Genomic DNA, 13,151 nt, shown 5'->3' with positions numbered 1-13,151 from the left:
CACACACACACACACACACACACACACACACACACACACACACACACGCACACGCACACAAAACAGTTTGTATTTTTTGTTAACGAATAAACATTTTTGTATTTTTTTTTCTTTATAAACGTCACGTCAGTTTGACAGCTCCAACTGGGTATGATTCTAAGTTATGATCGGTGAGAGGAGGCTTTTTATGTAAGTTGCTTGGAGAGTGAAGACGTGATATTTAGAATCCGTTTTATTCTCTTTTTTTATTGTTTTATTTAATGTGAAAATTGCATACGAGTAAAACAACTAACTGCAATTAGTTGACGTTACTATTTTACATCAGGCTGAACGAATTGATAACGAAGAATGAATAAGCCGACTATCAAGTAATTATTGACTAAATCTGCGTTGAGGGTGTTTTCTTCGACGTCTCCCTTTACGGCCTTAATTCCGAAATATAATTATATGATAGAGTTTTGTAGCGACTGCCGATTGGTGCGCCAGACGTACAAGAAAGGATGGTACGTGGTGCGGAGAGGTTTCTTTCGTGCATCCCATGGTCATATGTGGCTTTTTTATACGATGCAGTGGTACGAAATGGTCACTGGGACGCTGAGTACGCTTTGATGGGTGGCTTACATATACATTTAGTAGTATATAGAAGAATTAAAATGCGGCTTTGTGTTTCACTTTAATTTTAATCTTGTTCCTAAAAGGTTTACAGTGCTACGTCTGACAGGTAGGTCACGTGGAAATTTACAACGTGCTTATTTGTTCTACGTTTGAGTAGAGTAAAGCAAGTATGCAATATTGCAGGAGTGGCTATAAAAGACGTCAGCCTAGTGCAATAAAATCTTTATTATTTACAGTGCTCTCAAGTGCCATCTGAGAGATATGTCTGCTAGTTTGCATACATATGGTGTACCTACTTATTTATATATATATTATTTTTGTATAAGAAATTTCTATGTATCTTTTATGTATTTTACTTTTATATATTTGTCGTTGGGTTAACTTTTCATTTAGGATATTTTAAAGAGTAGAATAGCAGTAAAGCTCCTCGTGAAAGAGTTTGTCCAGGGAAGTACTGCCGCCTTACCTATTCCAGCCGCTAAGCAGTAATGTCAGCATTACTGTATTCCGGTTTTGAAGGGTAAGAGTGCTGGTGAATTGTGATTTAAAGCTCTGAGTGGCACGTCAAACAAAAAACGTCAAATTTGCTGGAACAGAAATTTCAAGAGTCAAGTTGTCAATCACAAACCAATCACGGTCACGTGACACACTGTGCCCATGGTCGTGCTAATGCGCTTAGAAGCCTTACGGGGCAGCCTCCGCCCTCGCTTCTCCTCGCGGCAGCTGCGGCGCCACTCCTAGAGCGGGTGGCAAGTTAGTGTTTATCTTTGTTTGTTTATCTACCTACCGACTTTCTAGTCTAGAACAGTGGCGTAGCGTCGATTTCTGCCGCCCAGGGTCAACCTTAATAATATAATATAGGATATAATATTAGTACTAACATTCGATAACATTACATACGTTGCTCTGATCCCAAATGAAATAGCTAAAGCACTTGGGTTATGGAAATCTGAAACAACGACGGTACCACAAACACCCAGACCCGAGACAATATAGAAAAGTTAGTTTTTTACACTGACCCGGCCGGGGATCGAACCCGGGATCTCAGAGATGGCGACACCATGAAAACCAGTGTGCAAGCTACACACAACCGCAAGCCACAGAGGCGGTCAAAAACCTTAAATTTGCTGCCCCCTCTATTTTCACGATCACAAAAGTGGTTCGTTCGGGCAGGTCGGCTTGATTCGGTTTTTATGTTCGCCTGCCGTCGTCAACTTTGTGTTTTTCAGGATATCGTTTTGTCAATTAGTAGAATTAATTTTCTAATTTTAAGTAATAAAATAATAATTGGAATAGTTAGGGATCGGCCGCGCTCGTCGCCGTCGACCCCATTGCTATGCCGCCAGGGGCCATGGCCCGCTTTTTATCCCCAACTACGCCACTGGTCTAGAAGCCTGATAATGGTATGGTAATATAATAAGACCACATGTGATTATACGTGAATAGTGCTTTTTTCATATGAAAGTCATAAAATTAGTATGAATTATATGAAATATACATGCATAATTTATGTGAAATTTTATAACACCTATTTAGGCATTAAAAAAATATTGACTACTTTCGTTTGTACAATCTTTAAAACTCTCTCATGAAAAGTTGTAATTTTGCAAACATGACCTTATTGCACCAAAGCAATTGTAGTAAAACTCAATCTAACATTCAGGAAGATTTTTTTTATAATATATAACGGGACGAACAAGTCGTGTACCTGATGGTAAGCTACACGCCTGTCCATAACAGTTGCAGTGCCACTCAGAGCTTTAAATCGCAAAGATCTGAGGGGCACTGCCACAGCGCTCGTCAACCTAAGACATAATTTGACAAGTCCCACGTGCCTGTAATTTCATCAGCACCCTTACCCTTCAATACCGAAACACAGTAATGCAGACATTACTGCTTGGCGGCAGAAATAGGTAAGACAAGGAGTTGTACTGCTATAAGATGCTTTTACCGATGACCTAGTTGTAATTTTTACTCGTTTTCGTCATTAATTAAATGATAAAAATGATGACTCAGAAGGAATTAGATGCATAATGTGCAACGAATTCGGACAAGACAATGAAATGTGGTACTATATACTAAAATGTGGTGGTAGTGCACTTTATGTGTGCTTTGGACTGACGAGGAGTGCGCAATCTGTGACTTCGGCAAGGGCTTTCTTTGTGGTATTTATTTAATTTACCTGACCCTAATTGCAAAAAGATGACCGCAATTGCCAATACGCAGGGGCAAAGGCGGTCAAAATGTATTCTTTTTTTAAGTATTATGATTCCCAAATTATAAATTCAAAGTTATTGAGATGTATCTTAATTATCAGTTTATTATATATATATATATATATATGTTAATTTTATTATAAGGCGGTTGCAATAAATTTTTTATTTGTACTTCGATTGTTATTGCAATAATTGCTTAAGAACTCCCATTTCCCCCTTTTCCCATAGCTGCTACTAAAGATGGATCTACAGAATTTTTTAATTAACCTGAAACATCCATAAACGGCTTTCCTACTAAAAAGATTCCTTTTGTTAGTGTAACGTCATCGCGATGATTCTGCAGATGATTTAATAATACAGTACTACTACTTTTGAATGACAACTTACTTGGGTTTTTAGATACATAAACAAATCTTGTTTCACTTGCATAAACAAAAACCAGAGGTAGATTGATGATATTATATAAATCTCTCTCCTGAAAAGTTGTCATTTTGCAGATGTAGCTTTATTACACGCAGTGTGCGATTTCTTTTTAGGGTCGTTTTCAGATAACCTCCAAATATGTGTCCCTTTCAATAACTTTTATGTTATTACATGAATGCTAAGCATTATTTATTTAATACGATTGCTTGCTTACTTAGTCTGTGTTACACATAAAAAGTCTACTTTACTACATCACAGTAATAAACAAAATTTAAAAAATTTAAAAAATTTAAAATTTAAAAATTTCAAAAGCAAATTCTCATTCATGGGAGCCGGTTCCACGTCGCCCTAATATTAAGAAAAGAAGAAAAAAAAATTAAACACTCGAGGAAATAGCAATATTTCCCGTCGTGGATAAACTTTAATAACTTACACGTCGAATACATACCATAACTTTCCCATTTATTATAAACAAACACGTTTTCTTGGGAATACAAAATGTGTTTCAAATTTTCTTATCATTAATGTCAATTCAACTAAAAGCCTCCCAATAACCAAAGTTCATACCGCATCACCTTCACCCTTCGCACACGTGAGAAGGGGCTCCTTTCGGATTAGAGTGTACACAGTGAAGTAACCTGTGCATCTCTGTTTTAGCAAAAAATCGATTTAAATACCACTTTCAGCGCTATTGACTAAATCGTTCTCATTCATGTAAAGCAATCTATCTAAATTAGTATTAAGTAATAGTTTTAAAAACTTTATTGTACAGCAATTAGACAAAGGGAACTTTAAAATCCAAGCACTTTTATAACGGTTCAGCTTATTTTACACACTTGACAATTAAAATTTATCCAAATATCATTATTGTCGCTCTCATTGTTGTCTACTTTGAAGTCTAATAGTTACTTTAAGCTAAACATTTACTTGAAATATAACAATTAGGTGGTGATAGTGGTGGTGATGACGGTGGTGATGATGTTGATGGTGGTGATGATGATATATTGATGTACAAAAAAGTTTATATGACATTAACAAAATACTTTTTTAGATTTATTTATTAATTACGTATAGATAGATAGATGGTCTTACATGGATGAGAAGGATTTTGATACAAGAAGTTATATTAAAATATTTGTTACATGTTAAACGTTTTTTGTGAACGATAAAATGTGTGTTGTAATAATAATTTCTCATTACTGTGCCGTCTTTCTCATTTATGTTTATGAGAAAATCATTCGTGTTACTGCAAATCTCATTCGTGTGACCTAAAATATCGTTTTCTGTTGTATTTAACTTAAATATTTCTGTGACTTTTATAATTATTGACATTGCTTGGACTTATTTGTACGTTTTAGACTTTAAAATCGAAAGAACAAAGGGTTTTACAAAATCACTCAAAAAGTGCCATTGAAATTCGGAAAAATGAAATTCAACCTTTAGTAAGAGAAAATAACAGTACTTTGCGAACTTTACTCGTTTTTACGAGGAATATAAAAGATTCTGAAAATTTGTTTTATTGAAATCATTATTCATCACAACGGGTTTTATTGAAATTAAATTGAATTATGAATAGCACAAGTCTACCAATTACCAGTCAGTACTTGTTTCATTCATTTCCATACTGATGGAATTTATAGGCAAGTCAAGAAACTTTTAGCCGAGCGGAAGCTTTTTATTCCTGCCGTGTTTTAATGAAAATTTTATTCAGGTCAGGAAATCAGCTTACATTCGACGCTGTAAGCCTCCTGGGCGTTGTGTATGATTACCAAACTCGTTTTCATCTCGGAGGTGTATTATGTGGACGCATTCGATGTCGCATTATTATGTAACTGAAAATTTTAAATCGAGAAATCGTTCAGAGAGCTATAAATTGGTCCCCAGAGGACTGAGGCCGAGAGCTGCTGGTGGGTCGATCAGCGGTGACCGGCACGTGACTTAATTGAGATTAATAAACCTTCGGTAAGTTGCGATTTTGCACTGAGGAGACAGGGGTTTGTTTACAGGGGCGGGCGGGGTCGGCTGGCCGTTCGCGGCACAACGGCGGCGGGGAGTCAGCTGGGTGCGCGCGCCGGTCGATACCAGCGGTGGCGGCGCGCCGGCGCGGCCCTATCGAGCCCACACGGGGTAGTGCCGCCGCCGCCGTCGGCCGCACGTGATGCATGCGGGCACCTAGCGGCTGCACGCGCGCGGGCCTCATGGGCACCGTGCTGAGCTTCAGCCCGCGCGAGCGGCGCCTGCCCCAGGCCGCACCGCCGCCCGATCGCGCTGCCGCGGCGCTTGCCTACTCCTACGAGCGGCTCAACAACGCCAAAAACCGCGAGAACCGTGATATCCCGCCGCACGAGCGTCGCGCCACTCTCGACGATGCCGCCAAGATTATATCAGAGAAGACAGCCCTCGAAAAGAACCTAAAGAAGCATTCGCTGTTTATAAACGCGCTCTCGTGGAAGAGATTCTCTACGGCCAACAACAACAAAAAGAAGCTAGAATGCAAGAGCAAGAGTGTGGCTACTTTCCGCGCGCCGTTGACGGACAATGCACCGCTCGACAGGAACAAGAATGTCAGCGTGCAGGGCGTGATATATGCGCGGCCTACGGTGGTGCCTACGCCGCTGCCGCCACCCGCCGAGGTGGTGCGGGCCAACGTACTCAACAACAACGTTTGCTACGCGGAGAAATTGCCCACAACGGCGGTAGGGCCGGTGGTGCAACCGCGGAAAACCGTCATCCAGGCGTCGACATCGGAGCTGCTCAAGTGCCTCGGCATGTTTCTGCATGCGCGTTGCCACCGCCTGCGCGACTTCCAAGCGGGCGACGCCGTTATGTGGCTACGAACCGTCGACCGCTCGCTGCTGCTGCAGGGCTGGCAGGTAAACATCCCGCAAACATTATCATCGCACTGCACTCACTAGCGCCCTCTCTGCGCAGCGCATAGTCTACCCTCGAATGCTCTTTGTTTTCCTTGTCGCCTCTAAGGTTAATGATACCGTTTTTGTTTCGTTCTTTCCTTTTTTTAACACTCGCTTGCCCATTTTTACACTTTATGAGGTGTTTTTGCGATACACAACTGCCTAATTAGCCTAATTAATAAGTTTATGATAGGTCAAAGCGAACAACTTCCTTTTAATTAATGGATTCTATTAGGACATCATAAAAGTCGCATCTTGTTCATTCAATTGCGTTTTGGCCTTGTTTTCTTAAGTTATAATGAGTAGGCCTTTTCGTAACAATTTTTCTCGATAGCAAATGACAAGGATCTATTGAGTGGAGCCAGTGGCTCGCCTTGTTGTTATTCCGGCGATTGACAGTGCGTGGGACGAGAAGTTACGAAAAGGACAGCGAATTAAAGATCCTTACCTCATTTTGATATAATGATATTATGTATAAATCTTGAAAGCGTTGTATTAAAGCCGGAATAGCTAAATAATTTCAACAAAACAAGATCTTTATTCCTTCCAAACCTACAATTTCTAGTAGCTGTATTGCATTCCTTGGTCCCTACAGAAGCTGCTATATTTTTAAAATATTCACATTTGCTTATAATAGTAAAATTGCGTAGGTGCAATTGCATTGAGTAGGTGGTATCGACCGGCGGAGTCTTCCTTTCAATGCCTTGTTCACTGTCCTCGGTCCGGATCGAACCCAGGTTATTATTACCCTTTTTCCTAAAGGTTTCCGCGACCGTAACATAAAATGCGCAGACGATTAAAAGGGTAGTTTTTAATTACCAAATAAGTATCTAGCCTTACCTATAGGTAACAACAATGAGCTTACTAGAAAGACCCATATCGTAATAATTGACATTGTTATTAGTATCAAGTTTTTAGATTCATTCGTTATTAATTTTATAATAGATGGATTGCTAACTTACTCAAAGCTAATCGCCTACCTTTACACACGCGCGCGACTTTAATCATCGATACAAAAGCACGATTGCATTGCTACACTTCTTATTAATATGCGATCAGCAGTCGTAATGATTTGGCAGAATAATTTTCAAACAAATTAAATGACATTTCGTCTTTACTTCTGGTTATGTACTCGATGCCGGTCGGCGTTCAAGGACTTCCATTATTTCGTATTGCCATCGATTCTACTGAAATCAAGCTAACAACTAATTATTCCATAAAATAGTAAATTTTTGAAATTTACAATAGCGAGACGAATCCAATACAGTAGGTACAATGTAAAAAATTATACAAGTTCCAACATTGTGCAGTCGTTCTGCTGGCAACTATTGCACCGCGTACATTAGAAAGTATATATGTACGGCAGATGTGATTACACTGAAATCTCTATGTTTAAATGTATATGATGTTCTCCCTTCAATCTAGACGTGAGGTACTAGATATAGGTAGTATAGGTTGGTCTAGGTTGCAGTCTGCGGCGGCGCGCGTCCACTTCCTGTGTCACCCCATACACCCCATATGTGTATAGGTAAACCGCACGGACATATAGCTAGACGTCCGTGTCATATAGATCCTAATTAACGCCAGGGGAGGTTATTTAGGACAAATTGTGAGTACATAGAAGTAATTATGGCAGATTTTGTATTTTTTTTGAGTATTGTAAAACAGATAAACGTACATTTATGAAAATGTTATTTACGTTAAGAAAAATATTATTTATTTTTTTTATGAAAAATAGTGGCAGACATAACATTAATACGAGGAATAAAAAAAATAGCTGTTCTTGACAGTCGTCTTCAAAAGTCTCAAATTTACAGAGGCAATGTATATACACACATCAAAAGTGTCTAGGGATCAAGTACGTTTAAGAGTATTGCTGTAATTAGGGTTAATTATATTAACTTTTTTGTATCGCTATTGATACTTTTTAGTGAGTTTTAACATTTAAATAAGGAATATTGTTTAAAATTCGATAATAAGAAGAAAATCGATTGTCAATGTGGTTTTGTATAAAAATAAGTTATAGCGTTTTGACAAAATCATTACAATATCTGCATCGGAACCGAAACAATTTACATTATTATGGAGAGACGACATCATTTAACCCGAGAAGTGATGATGCGAGCCGTCGGAATGTTGGAAGCTGGTTCCAGGCAACGTGCTGTGGCTTTCACTCTTAACACTACACAGAGCGTCATAAGTCGCCTCTGGACGCGCTATCGCATGACGGGCAGCGTGGCCGAGCGACATGGAGGACGATCTCGCATCACGACTCGCAGACAGGACGGGTATATCCAAAATACTGCTCGACGGAATCGTACCATGACCGCCATGATGTTGGTTACGAGGCTCCACAGCTCCTCAGGCTTGCTAATAAGCGATCAAACAATCCGAAATCGTTTACGTGAAGTGGGTCTGCGATCCCGACGGCCGCTCAGAGTTCCACCTATTGCACCCTGCAATCGCAGGACCCGTTTACGATGGGCTCGCGAACACAGAAACTGGGAGGAAGAAGACTGGCGCTATGTGTGCTTTTCGGATGAATCCCGCTTCGGTATGAGACCGGATACAAGACGTACTCGAGTTTGGAGAACATCTGGACGTCATGAACGTTTGAGATATTGTCAAGTTCATCCATATGGTGGGGGAACAATAATGATATGGGCCGGTATTTGGATACCCTCTCTTTGGTAACCTCAATGCTCAAGTTTACGCAGAGAGGATTGTTTCAGATGTTATCATCCCTTTGCGAGGCCAGTTGGGTGATTCATTTCAACTAATGCATGACAACGCACGTCCACACACGGCTAGAGTCGTAACACGCATTCTTGCCGAAGCTCGTATCAACGTTCTGCCGTGGCCTGCTCAATCGCCAGACCTCAATCCAATTGAGCACGCATGGGATATGCTTCAAAGAAGAGCTGTGCCGAGTATGCATACCGTACATACTCTACAACAATATTTTGACTTGTTACAAAACACATGGGCGGCCATTCCTCAAAGTGATTTTGATGAACTCATCTTAAGCATGCCAAATCGCTGTAATTGTGTGATTCGTGTTAATGGTGGAAATACAGATTATTAATTTTCTTATCTTTACAATAAAAATGAGCAAAATCATCATTTTCGCCATTTTTTTGTCATTTAATTGACGCCGTTAATTTGAGTTTTTTCCCACAATTTGCAAAAACATCAATTTTAGTTTATTTTAATTAAATATAGGGGTAAGCGGTTAAATAAAACATAAGCATTAAAGTAAGAAGTCGTCCTGGAAGACTGGATTTGGTAAATATTGCTTAAATAATTTTTATTTCAAAAATATTCACTTGATCCCTAGACACTTTTGATGTGTGTATATACGCATCTATAATAAAATTCCGATTGATATTCAAAATTTACTGTTTACGAGGTTTAAAACTATAATAGTGAAACAAAAACCTTCTACCAAAGGTGATTATACAGCTTCTGCGTACTTGGATAACAAAAATCCGTGGCAGTGACCCGTTTAGCTCTTGCTAGTCTAGTCTAGTATTAGGGTAGTCACGATCTAAGATGTTTAAATTAAATACTATAATGATAAATGTATATCGAGTTCTTAGGTTTTCGCGATTGTTACACATAGGAAATGAAACTATTTTTCCGGATTTAAATCGCGTATATTTGTTTTTTCAAACAAACCGACGTTTCGGGCCCTTTACAGGTCCCATGGTCACGGTTGACTGGGGTGGTACAGTCTTCAAGCAGTTATGTCTAATATTAATGCAAACCACCCTATTTTTTCACTATAGTTACAATAGTTATTAATTAAATACCTTATTTTTAATTTTACAAAGAAAACATTCCAATTTACGCTACATTAAGTTTTACAAATTATTTTATTGAATGAATTTTTATTAAGTTTAATTTATTATTAATTATTAATAGAAATTAGAATAAACTAAAACATATTAATTAGTACTGCAGTCTTATGTCTGTTTGGGATTTTTCATTAGAGGAAATACTGGATCCCAAACTGGTGGTACGGAGAAACCATCTTCCCTGTTGAAATTAGGTTGTTTTTTAATTTCAATGGCCTCTCGCAGCATCCTGGGCAGATAACGGACTTCTTTTGCAAGGACCTGGGGTTTGTCAAACTTCATTGAATGTGTAGGTTTATCCATGACATGCTCGCAGACTGCAGACTTGTTTACGCGACGGTGTTTGACATCAGCTATATGTTCTTTGACGCGGGTACAAATACTTCGCTTCGTTTGTCCAATATAAGTGAGACCGCACTCACAGTCAAGCTTGTAAACTCCTGCATCCTGTAAGGGGATGTTACATTTGATGGGTCTCAGGAACTGAGAAATCTTCCTCAGGGGCTTGAAATAGGTCTTGATAGATGCACGCCTGAGGACTCTTCCGATCTTGTCTGTAACACCTCTCACGTAAGGTAAGATGGCAGGTCTTCGCTCGACTGTTGGTGGTTTCACACGGGGTCTGCGGCATTGGCGTGGAATCCTCAACTTATTCGTATTTATACTTAATGTAGCGTAAATTGGAATGTTTTCTTTGAAAAAATAGGGTGGTTTGCATTAATATTAGACATAACTGGTTGAAGACTGTACCACCTCAGTCAACCGTGACCATGGGACCTGTAAAGGGCCCGAAACGTCGGTTTGTTTGAAAAAACAAATATACGCGATTTAAATACGGAAAAATAGTTTCATTTCCTATGATAAATGTATTCAAATGGTATATTTACAAAGAGCAATCCCTAGAGTTTCTTGCTCATTATTTTCAGGGGAATCTGCCTTACGAATGAGCAGTAGAGTTTTAAGCAGTATGACGATTTCAAGTGTAATTTTCTTACCTATGAAACAAAGCCTATTTGACTTAGATTTTGAGAGATTATAAAGCAGAAAATGTTATTGTTACGTATTATAGTTATTAGGACAATATTTGGAAATGGTTTTCTAATTAATATAATTAATTACGTAATTGCACGTACCTTATCGCACCCCTAGTGTAATAAAGTCACATCTCCAAAATGACATCTTTTCGTGAAGTAGGTTTAACGATTCTACGAAAGGAATTAGTTCATAACTTTTTATGCTTAAATAGGAGAGTCATAATAGTAGTTTATGAGACTGTTACATAATGAAAGGCATTAAAATACGTGTGTTTTAATGCCTAACTATGTACAGTTACACACGCTGCTTTATCTATATACATATTATAAGCTCTCTGTTATGTGTTCAGGAACTGCATGTTACGACTGGCGAAATGGCGGCAAATAAAAACTTTTCTCACTCATGTCACACAACCGTAGTTTTTATTTTTAATTCATAGACAAACTATAATCGGCCCCAACTATCATATCGTTCTATATCAAGAAACGTGAAATTGTCAAAATTGTTTGCTATTGACATTTCATTTCGAATAAAACTTAATCTCGACTGATATTAGAATTGAGGTCCAATCAAATTGTTTTGTTTTTCAGAAATGTTCGAAATTTGAATGTAATAATAACATCGAATTCGATATTATGAAGCAATGATAACATTTTCACAGATAAGAAATTTGTTCTAACAAAACAGTTTACCTATATGCTGGTCGTAATTTGCGGTTTTTGAACACATTATAGAGTTTACGACATGTGTGTAGATAAAATACCTTTATAATTTGTTTCATGTAGTTATTTTTTTTACAACACTTTTGAGGTTTCGCTTCCATATTTATATGGCGGACGGAAATGGAATTCCCTGCCTCCAGACTTATTCCCTTAACGGTATACCTTGGGTCGCTTCAAGGCGAGAGTGAATAAGCATTGTTTAGATGTGCATGCTCCATCGTTGACCTCGATGTCACTTTCCATCAGATAAGATGAACCTCCTCCTTTTTTTAAAGTCAGTTAAAAAAGAAATAATGATCACATGTACTTTTATAATACTAAGGGTGCATTATGGTGGTTAGTTTGATGCTAATGCAAACATCCTTTTAATCATAACATCTCATTTAAAAACAATATTCCGCAGAATTGTAGTGACCTCGACCCCGGAAATACTGCACACATAGGCATTGCCGTCATGACGTCACATAAGTAACAGAGTACCTTCATAGGGGCGATAACCCCGCTAGTTGCCTTTGATTTGACATTCAAAACTTAATTACTTCATTTCTACGTGAAAAGAAATTCGAATAACACTCTTTATTATGAAAAACCTAATGGTAATGGATACAATGATAATCATTCTTCTATGTAGTTGCTCATTTATGAGTGTACCTAATTATACTTTTTTTTTAATTTTGTTGTCTCGGAGAATCATAACTTTATCAATCTCCACTACAATTTTTTTTAAGAATGAAAGGTGACGGGAGGAACAAGTCGTGCGCCTGGTGGTAAGCGACATGATCTGATTTAAATTTAAATCCCAAAGATCTGAGGAACACTGCTACTATCGTGCGCCTGTCACCCTGAGACATAAGTTGACAAGTCTTATGTGCCTGTAATTTCACCAGCTCCCGTACTCTTAAAAACTGGAATGCAGTGATGTTCAGTATTACTGCTTGGCGGCAGAAATAGGTAAAGTAGCACAAGTACTTCCCTGATCGAACTCTTTCACAAGAAGCTGGACTGTTACTAAACTTCCTTTTATCTAATATATAATCTTATTGTAATAGAAGCAAAGTTTGTAATAAAACAAATTGAACAAAACAAAACACAGTCACTGCCAAATCCTTCTGAAATACGGCGCATTATCCGAATTATGCCCGGATCACGTTCCAATCACGTAAAAGCTTCCCAGTTCGGGATCATCACTGGTCATTGAATAAAAATATTAGCTTTGATGCGGTTGCTATACAATTAGATTTATTCGTCACTTTCATTAGTCATTTGAGATTATTAAAGTAAATCTTATTAATAAAGTATGTACTTACATGTGTTTATACACATGCACACACACACACACACACACACACACACACACACACACACACACAC

At 38.4% G+C, this 13,151-nt stretch overlaps 1 protein-coding gene and 1 pseudogene across 1 annotated transcript in view; one reads left to right on the top strand and one right to left on the bottom strand.

The window, feature by feature from the left end:
- The window catches only part of LOC113231497, a 23,593-nt pseudogene extending 18,175 nt beyond the window's left edge, over positions 1–5,418 (bottom strand).
- LOC113231354 (cyclin-dependent kinase 5 activator 1-like) overlaps positions 5,365–13,151 on the top strand; it is a 35,041-nt gene continuing 27,254 nt past the window's right edge. Inside the window, exon 1 of the mRNA XM_026465645.1 lies at positions 5,365–6,127. Within this exon, the coding sequence (XP_026321430.1) occupies positions 5,417–6,127 (711 nt within the window). The 5' untranslated portion in view covers positions 5,365–5,416. The remainder of the gene's footprint in view (positions 6,128–13,151) is intronic.

The sequence above is a fragment of the Hyposmocoma kahamanoa genome, unplaced genomic scaffold (assembly GCF_003589595.1).
Source record: "Hyposmocoma kahamanoa isolate Upper Pololo Valley unplaced genomic scaffold, ASM358959v1 65, whole genome shotgun sequence".
Taxonomy (NCBI): Eukaryota; Metazoa; Arthropoda; class Insecta; order Lepidoptera; family Cosmopterigidae; genus Hyposmocoma; species Hyposmocoma kahamanoa.
The sequence above is the reverse complement of the archived record's forward strand: the minus strand, read 5'-3'. Positions and strand labels throughout refer to the sequence as shown.